Source organism: Tachyglossus aculeatus, chromosome 2 (genome assembly GCF_015852505.1).
Source record: "Tachyglossus aculeatus isolate mTacAcu1 chromosome 2, mTacAcu1.pri, whole genome shotgun sequence".
Taxonomy (NCBI): domain Eukaryota; kingdom Metazoa; phylum Chordata; class Mammalia; order Monotremata; family Tachyglossidae; genus Tachyglossus; species Tachyglossus aculeatus.
Genome location: NC_052067.1, coordinates 30,644,408 through 30,661,292, shown reverse-complemented (window position 1 = coordinate 30,661,292; position 16,885 = coordinate 30,644,408). Strand labels below are relative to the sequence as shown.

General features: G+C 45.0%; 1 protein-coding gene across 1 annotated transcript in view; it reads left to right on the top strand.

The window, feature by feature from the left end:
• The first annotated feature begins 10,720 nt into the window (after positions 1-10,720).
• Positions 10,721-16,885, top strand: part of KAT2B (lysine acetyltransferase 2B) — a 68,092-nt gene continuing 61,927 nt past the window's right edge. The window contains exons 1-2 of the mRNA XM_038761465.1: positions 10,721-10,837; positions 10,896-11,006. Of these exons, the coding sequence (XP_038617393.1) occupies positions 10,721-10,837; positions 10,896-11,006 (228 nt within the window). The remainder of the gene's footprint in view (positions 10,838-10,895; positions 11,007-16,885) is intronic.

Genomic DNA, 16,885 nt, shown 5'->3' with positions numbered 1-16,885 from the left:
AGCTTTGTTCAGTATTAAAGCAATTTACTCCAAGTCTTTTACCATAGTTTGTAAAGCAGAGATCACTCTAGAATTTCTGTTTTGGGGGAAGGCATTACTTTTCTACAGGTTGTTCCTCTGCTGAGGGTCGTGGATGTTCGAGGTAGTGAACTGTTTGAAATTGGTTGATGTAGTAGTATATAAGCAGCTGGCCGGCCCCTACAAGGATAAAGTCCACAGTGGTTTAACTAACTAAAAATAAACTCTTTTTTGTTTTATGAGTAACCTATTTATGCGAAAGACAAGAGTTTATTGTTCATGACAACATCAGCTAAAACATCGATGAACTTAAATGAAATATTCCTGGTAATAGGTAAGAAGAATCGGTATTTTCATTTTATTACAGCAGACTGAACCTAACTTATAGGTAAACGTGGAATTGTAGAGCATTATTGGATTCGATACAACTTTTAGTCCCTTCATAATAACATTTTATAAAAAAATGCAGGCCTACCGGGAGTAAAGCACTGACCATTAAAGTGCCGTCTTTAAAAAGTATGAAATGAAATGAAGTTAAGCAAAAGGAATCTTGATGTTTATTTTTGGCGGTTCATTTTTTCACCAAAAAAGTTGCCAAAAGGCCACAGAAGCTAGGAGTCAGTTCTGTGGAGGAAGAGTAGGTCTTACTGAGCACACACTCCCAACCCGAGGTCAGTGCTGTAGCAATTCAGTCATTCAGTTGTATTTATTAAGCATTTACTGGGTGCAGAGCACTGTACTAAGCACTTGGGAAAGTACAATACAGCAATAAAGAGTGACAATCCCTGCCCACAGTGAGCTCAGTCTTTGAAAGGTGCAAATGTCTGAAGTTTTCTTCTGCTTCCTACTTGTAAATAGCAGTGAAATTGGGACATTTAACCTGATCCGATATGACTTGAGCCCACTGTTGGGTAGGGACTGTCTCTATATGTTGCCAACTTGTACTTCCCAAGCGCTTAGTACAGTGCTCTGCACACAGTAAGCGCTCAATAAATACGATTGATTGATTGACTTTCAAAATGGAGAAGAGACCTGTGGCATACTCAAGTTTGTAATATAAAAAATATTTTGTGTGTTTTGAACTTAATTTTTAATAGCATGTATGTGTCACTAATTGTTTTAAAAGATGGAAAAAAAGAAAGGAACAATACACTTGCTTCATAGAAAAGTTGAAAAAAAAATTGTTGCTATTAGGGGTATAGAGGGATTAGCTAATGGACCGTCAATTAACCATTTGGTGATAGCCACTGGGGAAGCGGTGTTTCCTAGTGGATAGAGCACGGGCCTAAGAATCAGGAGGAACTGGGTTCTAGTCCCAGCTCCACCACGTGTCTGCTGTGTGATCATGGGCAAGTCACTTCATTTCCCTGTGCCTCAGTTCCCTCATCTGTAAAATGGAAATTAAAACCGTGAGTCCCATGCGGGACATGGACTGTGTCCAACCTGACACCTTGTATCTACCCCAGTGCTTAGTACAGTGCCCGGCACATAGTTAAGGCTTAACAAATACCATTAAAAAAGTAGTTATTTCTTCCAATCCCAGTGTTGATTACTGTTTCAATCATCTATAAATTGAGACTCAATTTGTGTTTTTATAAAATTCTTTCTACAAGCAGGGTCTAAAAATACTTATCTACAGTATTCTCATAACCAGTAGTTTATCTGTATATCAACAGTTTAAATATACATTCCACACTTCTATAATCTAACCACAAGAGAAAACAGAAAAAAATAGTACTTAACCATCCCATGTTTGCCGGAAAAATGGACTTGATTTGGTACAGTCTGCATTTACTCCTCCTTCAAAGCCTATAATAATAATAATCGTGGTATTTGTTAAGCGCTTACTGTGTGCCAGGCACTGTACTAAGCGCTGGGGTGGATACAAGCAAATTGGGTTGGATATGGTCCCTGTCCCGCATGGGGGTCATAGTCTTAATTCCCCTTTTACAGATGAGGGGTTTGAGACACAGAGAAGTGAAATAACTTGCCCAGGGCCACACAGCAGACACGTGGCCAAGCTGGGATTAGAACCCAGGACCTTCTGATTCCCAGGTCCATGCTTTATCCACTACGCCAGGCTGCTTTCCTCGGCCTCATTTTCTCCTGTAAAGACATAAATCAAGCAATGCCACTTTATAGAAATAGGGGTGTTTTCCCCAAGTTTTCTAACTCTTAAAAATGAAACAAACCAGGTATCTAGCATTTTCATGTAATTGCTACTCCCCACTTAGTGCTCCCACTGCTGCCACCCTCCTGGGCAAAATCATTTCTTCCAACACCGCACGTACTTGGTGCCAATTTGTCGATTCCTTTGTGTCCAGCAGATGCCCGTTGTGGGCCGAATGTCCCCTAATTCTCAAGAGTGTCCTATCCAAGTTGTGTTAGAACAAAGTGGCCCCAGAAGCCACAGCTGACAAGCCTGGAGCTCCGTTCCCCCACCTGCCGCCCTAACGCACACTCCTTAACCACTTCTGGTACTAGGTTGGATGCTGCGGGGGAGAACGGGTTTGGGCTAGCCGGAGTTCAAAGCTGCTCCCATCCTTTCCTGCCCCGTTCACTGAAACCTACCCACCTGCGGCCAGGGACCCCCAGTTTCGGAGACTCAAAGCAAATCGTTCCTCTGCTTCCCCCTGCCCTCCTCCCTCAGGTTGTCACTGCAGATTAGGAACCTATTCCTGATGAAACCGCTGTGGATGTGGGTGTTCAAAGAGGAAGGAGTTAGAATAATAGGAACGGAAAAAAATACACGGCGGCCTCTGACAAAATAATTAGAAGGTAGAAAAGTGTATTCAAAAGGACGAGGCAGGGCGTGCTTCTTGATGAGGCGGGACAGTGGTTCATGAGTGTTGATACTGGTAAAAAAGAAGGGCTAGTCAAATCTGCTGACCTCCTACATCATGTCCTCAAAAATTGTGAGCTTCCTCCTTTGCAGGGGTGGGTCCAGGAAGCAATATGAGGTGCCTTTAATGGAGTTGGTGCCGAATTATTATCATTATGGTACTTGATAAGCACTTGTGCACCAAGCACTGTTCTATGCTCTGGGGTAGATAAAAGCTAATCAGGTCAGACAAAGTCCCTGAACCACACGGGGTTCACAGTCTAAGTAGAGGAAGGAGAACAGACATTGAATCACCATTTTATAGATGAGGAAACTGAGGCACAGAGAAGTTGGGAAGCAGTGTGATCTAGTGGAAAGAGCGTGGGCTTGGAATAGAGACGACCTGGGTGCTAATCCCGGCTTCACCACTTACCTGCTGTGTGACCTTGGGCCAGTCACTTAAATTCCCTGTGTCTCAGTTCCCTCACCTGCAAAATGGGGATTCAATACTTGTTCTCCCTCTCACTTAGACTGTGAGCCCCCTATGGGGCCTGATTATCTTGTATCTACCCCAGCATTGAGTATAGTATTTGGCACATAGCAAGTGCTTAAAAATAGCACAGTTATTACTATGGATTATTCTAAAGTGACTTTCCCAACGTCATTCAGCAGGCAAGTGGCAGAGCTGGGATTAGAACCCGTATCTTCTGAATTTCAGGCCCATGCTCTTTAAGCACCCTCAGTCCCATAGCATTTATGGACATATCGGTAGTGCATTTACTTATATTAATGTCTGTCTCTCCCTCTATATTGTAAACTCCATGTGCGCAGGAAACATGAATACCAACTCAATTGTATTGTTCTCTCCCAAACAGCTCTGCACACATTAAATAATTGTACTTTCCAGGCGCTTAGTAGAGTGCTTTGTACACAGTAAGCGCTCAGGAAGTACGATTGAATAATAATAATGATGGTATTCGTTAAGCGCTTACTATGTGCCAAGCATTGTTCTAGTGGGGTAGATAGAAAGTAATCAGGTTGTCCCGCGTGGGGCTCACAATCTTAATCCCCATTTTACAGATGAGGTAACTGAGGCCCACAGAGCTAAAGTGGCAGATTAGAACCCACGACCTCTGACTCCCAAGCCCATGCTCCTTCCACTAAGCCACGCTGCTTCTCACATTGATTCATTTATTGAATGAATCGATAAATGCCACCGATTGCCAGACAGTAAGCACTTAATACTATCACTATTATTATTACTTATCATTGAGAACAAGTATTGAATTCTCATTTTCCGAGTGAGAAAAGTATGGCGTAGACAAGTTAAGTGACTTGTCTAAAAGTCAAGTGACTTGCCTAAAGTCACACAAGAGGCCAGGGGGAGAGATTAGAACCCAGGTCCTCTGATTTCCAGGCCCATGTTCTTTCCACTACGGCTCATCAGTATGGTGTTAATATATGCTTTAAACCTGAAGCTCTAAGCTATTTGTATAATTTAGGAAACAGAAGCAAGCGGATTGGAGCATGTTTTGAAGCCAAAGTAACCAACCCAATTGGTTGCCTAGGCGATGGTGAGGGGTGGTTTGAGGAAAAGAGGGCTTAATCCAGGAAGGCCTTTTGCAGATGTGATTTTAATAAGGCTCTGAAGGTGGGGAGAGTGGTGGTCTGGAGGATAAGGAGGGCAAGGAAGTTCCAGTTCGGAAGGAGGATACAGGTAAGGGGTTAGTGGTGAGAGAGACAAAATTGAGACACAGTAAGTCGGCGTTAGAGGAACAGAGTGCTCGGATTGGGCTGAAGTAGGAAATCAACGAGATCAGTTTGGAGGGGGCAAAGTGATTGAATGCATTGATACTCCAATGATAAGGAGTTTCTGTTTGACGCAGAAGTAGACGGGCAACTAAGCACTCGGTTGATACCCGGTCATCAGGTCGGACACCGCCAGTGGGAGAGCAGGTATTGAATTCCCATTTTGCCAGTGAGGAAAGTAAGGCGCCAATCAATCAATCAATCAGTCGTATTTATTGAGTGCTTACTGTGTGCAGAGCACTGTACTAAGTGCTTGGGAAGTACAAGTTGGCAACATATAGAGACAGTCCCTACCCAACAGTGGGCTCACAGTCTAAAAGGGGGAGACAGAGAACAAAACCAAACATACTAACAAAATAAAATAGAATAGACATGTACAAGTAAAATAAATAAAATAAATAGAGTAATAAATATGTACAAACATATATACATATATACACCAAGAAGTTAAGTGACTTGCCCAAAGTCACACAACTGGCAAAACGCAGGGTTGGGATTATAACCCAGTTTATTGACTCACAAATTCTCTTTCCATGCTGCCCCCCACTTCTTAGACTCTGAGTCCCATGTAGGAAGGGGACTGTGTCTGACCTGATTATGTTGCATCTACCTTAACGCTTGATTCTTTCAGTTGTATTTATTGAGCGCTTACTGCATGCAGACCACTATCCTTACAGCGCTTGGCAAATAGTAAGCAGTTAACAAATATCACAATTGTTGTTAATTTGGGTATGGTTATACTGGACAGGATTTGGAGGCAGGGTGAGGCAACTTCACGACAGAGCACTTTTCCACAATGTAGTTTGTCTAGAAAGTGATGACAGAATTAGGGAATGTTCTCTGGACAAAGTGAAGCCTGTGTGGATTCGGAGTGACCCGGTTTTGGGAGAAATATTTTGTGCACATGCTGTATTTGTGCTCGTGGGTGGTGCCAACCCAGAAAGCACTACAACTAGAGTTTCTCTTTAATACTGAATTCTGCATGAAGCGGAGGAGAACTGGGGGTTCGGCTTGTAGCGGCAGCACATTCACCCTAAAAGTTGAATCTCATTTACGGAGAAAATGTGAATGACATTCAAATATATCATCATCATCAATCGTATTTATTGAGCGCTTACTTTGTGCAGAGCACTGTACTAAGCGCTTGGGAAGTACAAATTGGCAACATATAGAAAATATATGTTAGTAAGGCTGTATCCTTGAAACCAGCGGCACACAAAAATCAAAACGAGAAACTCTAAATTGAGAACCTTGGGACGGTGGAGACCGTTGGAGCAGAATGGCCCTCTCGGAGTGTGAGGAGTCTGAGTTTGGCCTGTAATTTAATTGTTTTTGCTGAATGTTCCCCCTTAAACCTTTCCCTTTTTTGCTGTCATCAGACCCTCCAACTCCGTGTCCAGAAGACCAGGGTCGGTGTCTGAATGGTCATCTTTGTACCTTTTTCCATTTGCACACAATCACTGAACAAATTCCGTAAATAATTCTAATCATTTTCCTCAGCTACTCCGGCAGGACAATCAATCAATCAGTCAATCAATCGTATTTATTGAGCGCTTACTGTGTGCAGAGCACTGTGGTAAGCGCTTGGGAAGTACAAGTTGGCAACATATAGAGACAGTCCCTACCCAACAGTGGGCTCACAGTCTAAAAGGGGGAGAACACGGTTACTCTAAATGAACGTACCTTTAGGTGCCGAAGTAATTATGCAAATTGTATTCATTTGAAAGCACTTCCTTTCTGCACTTGCTTTTCCTGCTCAACCTTGCAGGTGCATTTTCTCAAAGTTAGAATTTCAATGTTTAAAAAACCCAACCTGATATGGGGCTCAAAAAAGAGATTGAGAAGGTCATGCGTTGTTCCCGGATATAAAAGTCAAGTACTTCAGAGTGCAATAACGTCTGTGAGGACTTGATAATGTGGACGTGGGCTGCTGTGAATTTTGAATTTTGTGGGCAGGGAATTTGTCAGTCGTATTGTGTTGTATTCTCCCAAGCTCTTGGTACAGTGCTCTGCACACCTTAAGTGTTCAATAAATGATCGATTGACTGATGGACGGGTGAGTTTGCATTCTTTGAAACCTAAAAGCAGAACATCCTTGTACACTCACAAAAGGTGCGTATTGGTGTTTCCGTTGAACTCGAAAGGCCGCATAAACAAGACATTCCGTGTAAATTAAATATACAATTGTTCATAAAAATAAAAAAAACTTTCTGGTTGCCTGAGATTTACTTTTCCGTTAAAAGTTACGAAAGCGCGTGTGGATTTTTCCATCTCGACCACATACGTGTTACCTTCCAGAGCAGGTTGTAGTTTAAGAGGCTAGCTGCCATTTATATATATATATATATATATTGAAATACTGCTGAAGTGGCCAAGGTCTATTTTTACTTCTGCTGACTTCCCGAAAGAGCTCCAATAATTTTCGTCAGCTTTTCTAAAAAGTCACCTTTAGGTCACATGTTCGGCAGAACGGTTCTTTCCAAAAAAGAAAAGAAAAGAAAATGCGCACCATAGATTTAAAATAATAATAATCTGTACCATGGGTTAAAAAAAATGTGCACCATAAATTTTTTAAAAAATAATACATACCATGGGTTAATAAATACGCACCATAGAGTTTAAAAAAAATACGTACCATGGGTTAAAAAAATGTGCCCCATAGATTTCTTAAAAAGGTAATACGTACCATGGGTTAAAAAATGCACACCACAGATTTTTTTTTAAAAAAGTAATTTTTTAAAAATGATACGTATCATGGGTTAAAAAATGCGCACCATAGATTAAAAAAAAAGTAGTACATACCGTGGGTTAAAAAAATGCGCACCATGCTTTTTTTTTTAAAAAAAAATAATACGTACCATGGGTTAAAAAATGCGCACCATAGATTAAGAAAAAATAATATGTGCCATGGGTTAAAAAATGCGCACTATAGATTTTTTAAAAATGCGTACCATGGGTTAAAAAAATGCGCACCATAGATTTATTTTAAAACATAATACGTATCACGGTTTAAAAAAACGCATACCATAGATTTAAAAAGTAATATTTTTAATTATTAAAAAATTAAATACTATGGGTTAAAGAAATAATAATACGTACCATGGGTTAAAAAATGCGCACCATAGATTTTTTTAAAAAATAATACGTATCATGGGTTAAAAAATGCGCACCATAGATTTAAAAAGTAATAATTTTTTAATTATTAAAAACTAAATACTATGGGTTAAAAAATGATAATACGTACCATGGGTTAAAAAAATGCGCACCATAGATTAAAAAAAAAATAGATTAAAAAGAAATACGAACCTTGGGTTAAAAAATGTGCACCATAAATTTAAAAAAATAATAGATTAAAAAAAGTAATAATACGTACCATGGGTTAAAAAATGCACACCATAGATTAAGAAAAAATAATAATATGTACCATGGGTTTAAAAATGCGCACTATAGATTTTTTTAAAAAAATTAAATACTATGGGTTAAAAAAGTAATAATAAGTACCATGGGTTAAAAAAAAATGCACACCATAGATTTTTTTAAAAAAATAATACGCATCGTGGGTTAAAAAATGCGCACCACAGATTTTAAAAGTAATAATTTTAATTGTTAAAAAATTAAATACTATGGGTTAAAGAAATAATAATACGTACCGTGGGTTAAAAAATGCGCACCACAGATTTAAAAAGTAATAATTTTAATTGTTAAAAAATTAAATACTATGGGTTAAAGGAATAATAATACGTACCATGGGTTATAAAATGCGCACCACAGATTTAAAAAGTAATAATTTTAGTTGCTAAAAAATTAAATACTATGGGTTAAAGGAATAATAATACGTACCATGGGTTAAAAACGTGCACCATAGATTTAAAAAGTAATAATTTTAATTGATAAAAAATTAAATACTATGGGTTAAAGGAATAATAATACGTCAAAAAATGCGCACCATAAATAAAAAAAAAATAATACGTCCCATGGGTTACAAAGAATGCGCACCATAGATTTTTTTTAAAAAAAAATACGTATCATGGGTTAAAAAAATGCACACCATAGATTTTTTTTTAAAAAAATAATACGTATCGTGGGTTAAAGAAATGCGCACCACAGACTTAAAAAGTAATAATTTTAATTGTTAAAAAATTAAATACTATGGGTTAAAGAAATAATAATACGTACCATGGATTAAATACTATGGGCTAAAAAATAATAATATGTACCATGGGTTAAAAAATGCGCACCCTAGATTTTTTTTAAAAAAATAATACGTATCGTGGGTTAAAGAAATGCGCACCGCAGGTTTAAAAAGTAATAATTTAAATTGTTAAAAAATTAAATATTATGGGTTAAAGAAATAATAATACGTACCATGGATTAAATACTATGGGCTAAAAAATAATAATATGTACCATGGGTTAAAAAATGCGCACCCTAGATTTTTTTTAAAAAAATAATACGTATCGTGGGTTAAAGAAATGCGCACCGCAGGTTTAAAAAGTAATAATTTAAATTGTTAAAAAATTAAATATTATGGGTTAAAGAAATAATAATACGTACCATGGATTAAATACTATGGGCTAAAAAATAATAATACGTACCATGGGTTAAAAAATGCGCACCCTAGATTTTTTTTTTAAAAAATAATACGTATCGTGGGTTAAAGAAATGCGCACCGCAGGTTTAAAAAGTAATAATTTAAATTGTTAAAAAATTAAATATTATGGGTTAAAGAAATAATAATACGTACCATGGATTAAATACTATGGGCTAAAAAATAATAATACGTACCATGGGTTAAAAAATGCGCACCCTAGATTTTTTTTTTTAAATAATACGTATCGTGGGTTAAAGAAATGCGCACCGCAGATTTAAAAAGTAATAATTTTAATTGTTAAAAAATGCGCACCGCAGATGTAAAAAGTAATCATTTTAATTGTTAAAAAATGCGCACCGCAGATTTCAAAAGTAATAATTTTAATTGTTAAAAAATGCGCACCGCAGATTTCAAAAGTAATAATTTTAATTGTTAAAAAATGCGCACCGCAGATTTAAAAAGTAATAACTTTAATTGTTAAAAATTAAATACTGCGGGTTAAAGGAATAATAATACGTACCATGGGCTACAAAATGCGCACCATAGATATTTTAAAAAATAATAGATTAAAAAAAAACTACGCACCGTGGGTAAAAAATGCGTACCATAAATTAAAAAAATAACGCGTACGGTGGGTAAAAAAATGCGCACCATAAATTAAAAATATAATGCGTACGGTGGGTGAAAAAAATGCGCACCATAAATTAAAAAAATAATGCGTACGGTGGGTGAAAAAAATGCGCACCATAAATTAAAAAAATAATGTGTACGGTGGGTGAAAAAAATGCGCAGCATAAATTAAAAAAATAATGTGTACGGTGGGTGAAAAAAATGCGCACCATAAATTAAAAACAAATAATGTGTACGGTGGGTGAAAAAAATGCGCACCATAAATTAAAAACAAATAATAGGTCCCACGCGTTACAAATAACGCGCACCGTGGATTTTTTTTTTTTTTTAAAGTCCGTCTCATGGGTTCAAAAAAGGGGCAGGACCAAGGGGAGGCGCGGGCCCCGGACGCTCGTGCCCGCGGTGGGTGGGGGCCCGGGGGCGCGCCGCGGGCACGCGCAGGCGCCTCCCGCGGCCGCCCCGCCTCCCGCTCGCCCCCTGGCGGGCGGTAGCCCGAAGGGCAACCGGACGCACACGGACACGCGTGAACACACGTGAACACACATGAGCGACACCCGCAGAGAGAGACACACACACACACACGCGCACACGCACGCACGTAGCCGCAGCCCCGGGGCAGAAGCCGTCGGGGGCGGCGGGCGGGCGGACGGGCGGGCGGGCGCCGCCGTAGTCTCCTCCCTCCCTCCCTCCCTCCTTCCCTCCGGAGGGCGCGGCCGGGCCCGGGAGAGGAGGGGCGGGGCGGAGCTCTGTCTCCCGGCGGCGGAGGGGGGGACCCCGGCGGCGGAGGGCAGCGGCCGCCGCCTCCTCCTCCTCCTCCTCCTCCTCCTCCTCCTCGCGGTGTCCGGGGCGGCATGGCGGAGGCGGTTGGGGGTCCCGGAGGGGTCGGGGTCCCGCCCCCGCCCCCTCCCCCTCCCCCGGCCCAGGGCTCCCCGGCCGTCGCCGCCGCCGCCGCCGCCGCCGCGGCCCTCGTCCCGGAGGAGGGGGGCTCCGGGGGTCCCGGGGGCGGCGGCGGGGGCCCCGGGGTCGGCGGCGGGGGCCGGGGCGGGCTCGGCCCGGATCGCGGCGAAGAAGGCGCAGCTCCGCTCCGCTCCCCGGGCCAAGAAGCTGCAGAAGCTGGGCGTCTACTCCGCCTGCAAGGTACGGCCGCCCGCCCTCCCGCCGGGCCCCGAGCCGCCTGCCCGCCCCATGGGGGGGGGGGGGGCGGGGGGCGGGGGGGCACCACCCGCCCGACCCTTGCTTGCTCCCCGAGGAGCAGAGGCAATGCGGCTCTCCTCCCCCTTCTCTCCCCCCTCCCTCCCCCTTCTCTCCCCCTCCCTCCCCCTTCTCTCCCCCTCCCTCCCCCTTCTCTCCCCCTCCTCTCCCCCCGCCTCTCCCCCTCCTCCCCCTCCTCTCCCCCCTCCTCTCCTCCCTCCTCCCCTTCTCTCCCCCCCTCCTCCCCTTCTCTCCCCCCTCCTCCTCCTTCTCTCCCCCCTCCTCCCCCTCTCTTCCCCCTCCTCTCCCCCCTCCTGCTTTGCCCCCTCCTCCCCCCTCCCCCCTCCTCCCCCCTCCCCCCTCCTCCCCCCTTCCCCCCTCCCCCCTCCTCCCCCCTTCCCCCCTCCTCCCCTTCTCTCCCCCTCTCTCCTCCCCCCTCTCCTCCCTCTCCCCCTCTCTCCTCTCCCTCCCCTTCGCCTCCCCCCCTCCTTCTCCCTCTTCTCACCTCTCCCTCCTTCCTCTCTCTCCCTCCCCCTCTCCTCCCCTATCTCTCTCCCTCCCTCTCTCTGTCCCTCCCTCCCTCCTTCTCCCCCTCCTCTTCTCCCTCTCTCCCTCCCCCCCTCTCTCCTCCCCTTCTCCCTCTCTCCCCCCTCCTCCCTCTCCCCTCCTCCCTCCCCTCCTCCCTCTCCCCCCTCCTCCCTCTCCCCCCCTCCCCCCTCCTCCCTCTCCCCCTCCCCCCTACTCCCTCTCCCCCCTCCCCCCTACTCCCTCTCCCCCCTCCCTCCCCTTCTCCCTCTCCCTTCTCCTCCCCTTCTCCCCCCCCCCTTCTCCCTCTACCTCCGTCTCTTCTCCCCCCCCCCCCCCCGGTGTCCGCCCCCCGACCAGCAGCGTCCCTGCGGGCTCCGCCGGGCTTTCCCTGGGAGGAGGAGGAGGAGGAGGAGGAGGGCCGAGAAGGCGGGCTGTGTGTGTGGTGTGTGTGGTGTGTGTGTGCGCGCTCTCTCTCTCCCTGGGAGGGGGCGGGGGTTGTCTCGGGCCTGCGTGTCCGCCTGCACGCCTGGGCACTGCCAGCTGATCCCAGGCCCGCTCCCCCCACCGCCCCGGCCGCAGACCGGAGGGGGAAGGCCCGACCCGTCCATCCGTCCGTCCAGCCATCCATCCGTCCATCCGTCCATCCATCCATCCATCCATTCAGTCGTCTTTAGTGAGCGCTCACCGTGTGCCCAGCGCTGGGCCAAGACAAGTCGGCAACGGACGGGCCCCATCCCAGAACGGGCTCACAGTCTAGAAGGGGGAGACAGACAACAAAACAGAACGAGTAGACAGGTGTCAAACCCGCCAGAATAAACAGAATTATAGCTATACACCCATCATTAATAAAATGAAGAGTAGCAAATACGTACAAGTACAATAGGTAGAGTAATAAATCTGTACAAATATATACAAGCGCTGTGGGGAAGGGGGTAGGGCAAAGTGGGGGGAGGAAAAAGGGGGCTTAGTTTGGGAAGGCCTCTTCCTCCGAAGGGAGGGCACTGGAGGGAGGGAGCTAGGTAACGATAATAATAATGATGGTGGTGTTTTAAGCGCTTACTATATTCCAAGCACTGATCCAAGCACTGGAGTAGTTCCAGGGTAATCAGGTTGTCCCACATGGAACTCACAGTCTTCATCCTCATTTTACAGATGAGGGAACTGAGGCACAGAGAACAATAGTACTGATAATAATAATAATAATATAATGACATTTGCTAGCACTTACTATGTGCCAAGCACTTTTCTAAGCACCGGGGTAGTTGCAAGGTAATCAGGTTGTTCCCTGGGGGGGGGGTCACAGTCTTCATCCCCATTTTGAGGGTAGGGAACTGAGGCATAGAAGTTAAGTGACTTGAAGTCACACAGCTGACAAGTGGCAGAACTGGGGTTAGAACCCACGACCTCTGACTCCCAAGCCCGTGCTCCTTCCACTAAGCCACGCTGCTTCCCCCCAAATTGGGTTGAACAACAGTCCCTGTCCCACATGGAGCTGGCAGTCTCAGTCCCCATTTTACAGGTGAAGTAACTGAGGCCCAGAGAAGGGAAGTGACTTCCCCAAAATCACACAGCAGACAAATGGCGGAGCCTGGGATTAGAACCCAGGACTGTTTGTGCCCAGTGCTTGGCACATAGTTAGCGCTTAACAAATGTCCCAGCTGGCTGAGCTGGGAACAGGTTGGTGGACGGGGTGCTGAGGGGGCTCCGCGCGGCCGTTTGGTGAGGCGGATTTGGGGACAGATGTGTCCCTTTTTGTCCCAGTTCCCCAGTATCCACCCCTCCTCCTCCTCCAGGTTGTCCTCCGGGTCATTGTCCCCCACAGCCCCCGTCGTCGGCCCTTGTTTTGACAGAATGACAGCTAAAGGAGGTGGGGACTCGGGCTCGTTGCTCCTGCCCAGCGGAGCAGAAAAAGAAGCCAAACCTCCATCCCCCCTGGCTGCGCCTGCCCCTGGCCTCTCCAGTCACTCAAATTTATTGAGCGCTCACTGCGGGCAGAGCACTGTACTAAGCGCTTGGGGGAGAGTCCACCTCAACAACTGACAGACGCATTCCCTGCCCCCAGGGAGCTCCCAGTTCAGGCCGTCCAGGACTGAGCCTCGTTTTTGGCGGAAGGCCCGTGGTTGAGCCACGGTTGCGGTGACGGACAGGCCGGCTGGCCTTGAGCTTGCAGAAACACCAAAACGTGCCGCTTGAGAATAATAATTAATAATAATAATAATAATAATAATAATAATAATAATAATAATAGTGGCATTTATTAAGCGCTTACTATGTACAAAGCACTGTTCTAAGCGCTGGGGAGGTTACAAGGTGATCAGGTTGTCCCACAGGGGGCTCACAGTCCTTAATCCCCATTTTACAGATGAGGTAACTGAGGCACAGAGAAGTGAAGTGACTTGCCCAAAGTCACACAGCTGACAACTGGCGGAGCCAGGATTTGAACCCCTGACCTCTGACTCCAAAGCCCGTCCTCTTACCACTGAGCCACGCTGCTTCCCCAGTAATAATGATGATGGCGTTTATTAAGCACTTACTATGTGCAAAGCATGGTTCTAAGCGCAGGGGAGGTTACAAGGTGATCAGGTTGTCCCACGGGGGGCTCACAGTCTTCATCCCCATTTGACAGATGAGGTAACTGAGGCCCAGAGAAGTGAAGTGACTTGCCCAAAGTCACACAGCTGACAAAGCACAGCACACCGCCTCAGCTCCCCCTTTTAGACTGTGAGCCCACTGTTGGGCAGGGACTGTCTCTATATGTTGCCAATTTGTACTTCCCAAGCGCTTAGTACAGTGCTCTGCACACAGTGAGCGCTCAATAAATACAATTGATGATGATGATGAATTGGTGGAGCCGGGATTTGAACCCCTGACCTCTGACTCCAAAGCCCGTGCTCTTTCCACGGAGCCACGCTGCTTCTCCAAAGCGTGGGTAGAGCACCGGCCTGGGAGACAGAAGGACCTGCGTTCTAGTTCCGGCTCTGCCACCTGTCCGCTGTGTGACCTTGGACAAGTCACTTCACTTCCCTGGGCCTCGGTTACTTCAACTCTGAAATGGGGGTTCAGACTGGGAGCCCCACTGTGGGACATGGACTGTGTCCAACCTTGTATCTTCCCCAGCACTTAGAACAGTGCCTAGCACAGAGAAAGCTCTTAACAAATACCATAAAAATGCACTTTGTAAGGGGTTCCCCGTATTCCCCTTAAATACTATTTAATAGTTTTAATGTTTTCAATAATAAATGTATGGTAGTTTCAATATATCTTTGAAGAAAACGAGCCAATAGGTTAGTAATTATGCACGTGGAGTAGAGAGAAAGGATCCTAGAAGGTACGTGGTTTTTAAAAACTACATGAAAGTGATTAGGAAATTAAATTTACATTGAAGAAATAACATTCGTAATTTAACCTTAGCACACCATGAGTTATTGAATATACACGGTTTAATGAGTCTTAAGATGGGTCCTTTCTTTGGAAACTGTCAAACAAGCTTGCACACCGCCTCAGTTTTTCTCCACCGCTTAACGTGCCATACATTCAGCACAGCTACTGCTCCAGGGCTGCCAGCTGTAACTCCCAGTCTATTACTTGAGTACCTAGTACTCCTAGAAATTGCCCTGAAATGGAAACAATTGCAGTAGTTTCTTATCTTCAAAGTCGTGGATACTATTTTGCTTTCGTTTGATCGTTTTTCTTTTTCAGTTTTACGTTACCGGCTTTTGGAAACAAGTGAGATCAGTGTTGTCGATTATGCCGAAGGTATAATCAACACACGGAAAAGTAGAAATTTCCTTTTTTTGTTGCATGCCTAAAGAAATATGCACATCACCAAGCGCATTTGATATGGCTAGGCTTTTTCTCGAAGACATTCATTCCCTCCGCTAGTGTGTTCGTGCTGGCGAAGGACAGAAGGGAGTGGATTAAAATCTTCCCTTCATAATGTTTGGAGGAGAGAAAAGAGGAATAGAGCCCGAAAATGATGAGGCAGCCTGGGAAGGACATTTCAAAGAGAAACAGACCTCTCAGAGAGCACTCGACTAGGGAACAGGCCAGGGTTGCCTTCTCCTGTCTCAGAAGCAAAGCAAACTCTGTGGAATTGTTCTTTAGTGTGAAGTTAATGCTGCTGACGGTGAGGTGGATATTGCCTCCATCATCGTGTCACTTCTTGCTCATTACGTCTATAAAAATAGAGTAATGCACCTTTTCTGGTCCTTTGCACTTTTTTGTTGCTGCTTGTGTTTTTCTTTCTTTTACTTTTTGTTTTTGATTTTCATAAACGGGTGAGGGCGTTGTGGTGACTTCTGCTGTTGCGGTCTCGGAAACACTCTGTTCTGTCACCGCAGCCTTCCCCCTTTCTTCCTAACAGCACCTTCCAGTGTAAGCCGCTGACTACAGGGGAATTTGTGCAAGAACGTGGATGCCTCAGGGCGAGCTATCACCCCTGCTATACAAAACGAAAGCAACTGCATACCCCACTGCCCTCCTTGGTGACTACTCTCTGCTTTAAGCAAATACGCCTGGCCATTGGCTTCCCAGGCACTCTGTTCTCCCACTACCATCTTAGCTTGCACTCCGCATTCCCATCAAGTTAACATCCTCATTATACCTCATTCTCCGATTCCCTTGCGCTCCAGCTCCACCTTCCTCTAACCTACTGGAAGTTTTATCCCCTTTCAAATCCACCACGCCTTAGCCCTCCCCATCTTCAAAGCCTTTCTGAAATCACATCTCCTCCAGGAGGCTTCTGTCAACTTTTCTTTTCCCTAGCTCACATCTCAGAACTACTTCAGCATTTCTGGGCCCACTATGAAATTACGCGCTCCCATTCGCCTGGGACACTTGAGCATTTCCTCATCCACGTGTCCACTTTTCTTCTGTCCGTAAATTACTTTGTTTCTGTCTACACCGTCCTCACTCTGCCCCCTGACTGAGCTCTTTGAGGGTAGGGGACTGAGTCTCCTAGCCCACTGCCAGCTTGTACTTCCCAAGCGCTTAGTACAGTGCTCTGCACACAGTAAGCACTCAATAAATACAATTGATTTAACTACCTTAAAACCTAAAGGAAGCCCTCATGAAAGCCCCAGTAGAGAACTCAAGTTAAAACAGGCCTATTAAGGAAAAGGAGTTTTGGGGCCCAAATTAAAAGCCCCTCTGATTCATTCGTTAGGTAAACCCAGACACACTCACTGGAGGGGATGGCTATACTTTTCCTAAGGTCAGCTGGGCTCAACTATCCAGATCACACCTGTTGGAAAGTCATTAAGAATATGTGACTATTAGAGAAGTTTTCAAATTGAGTG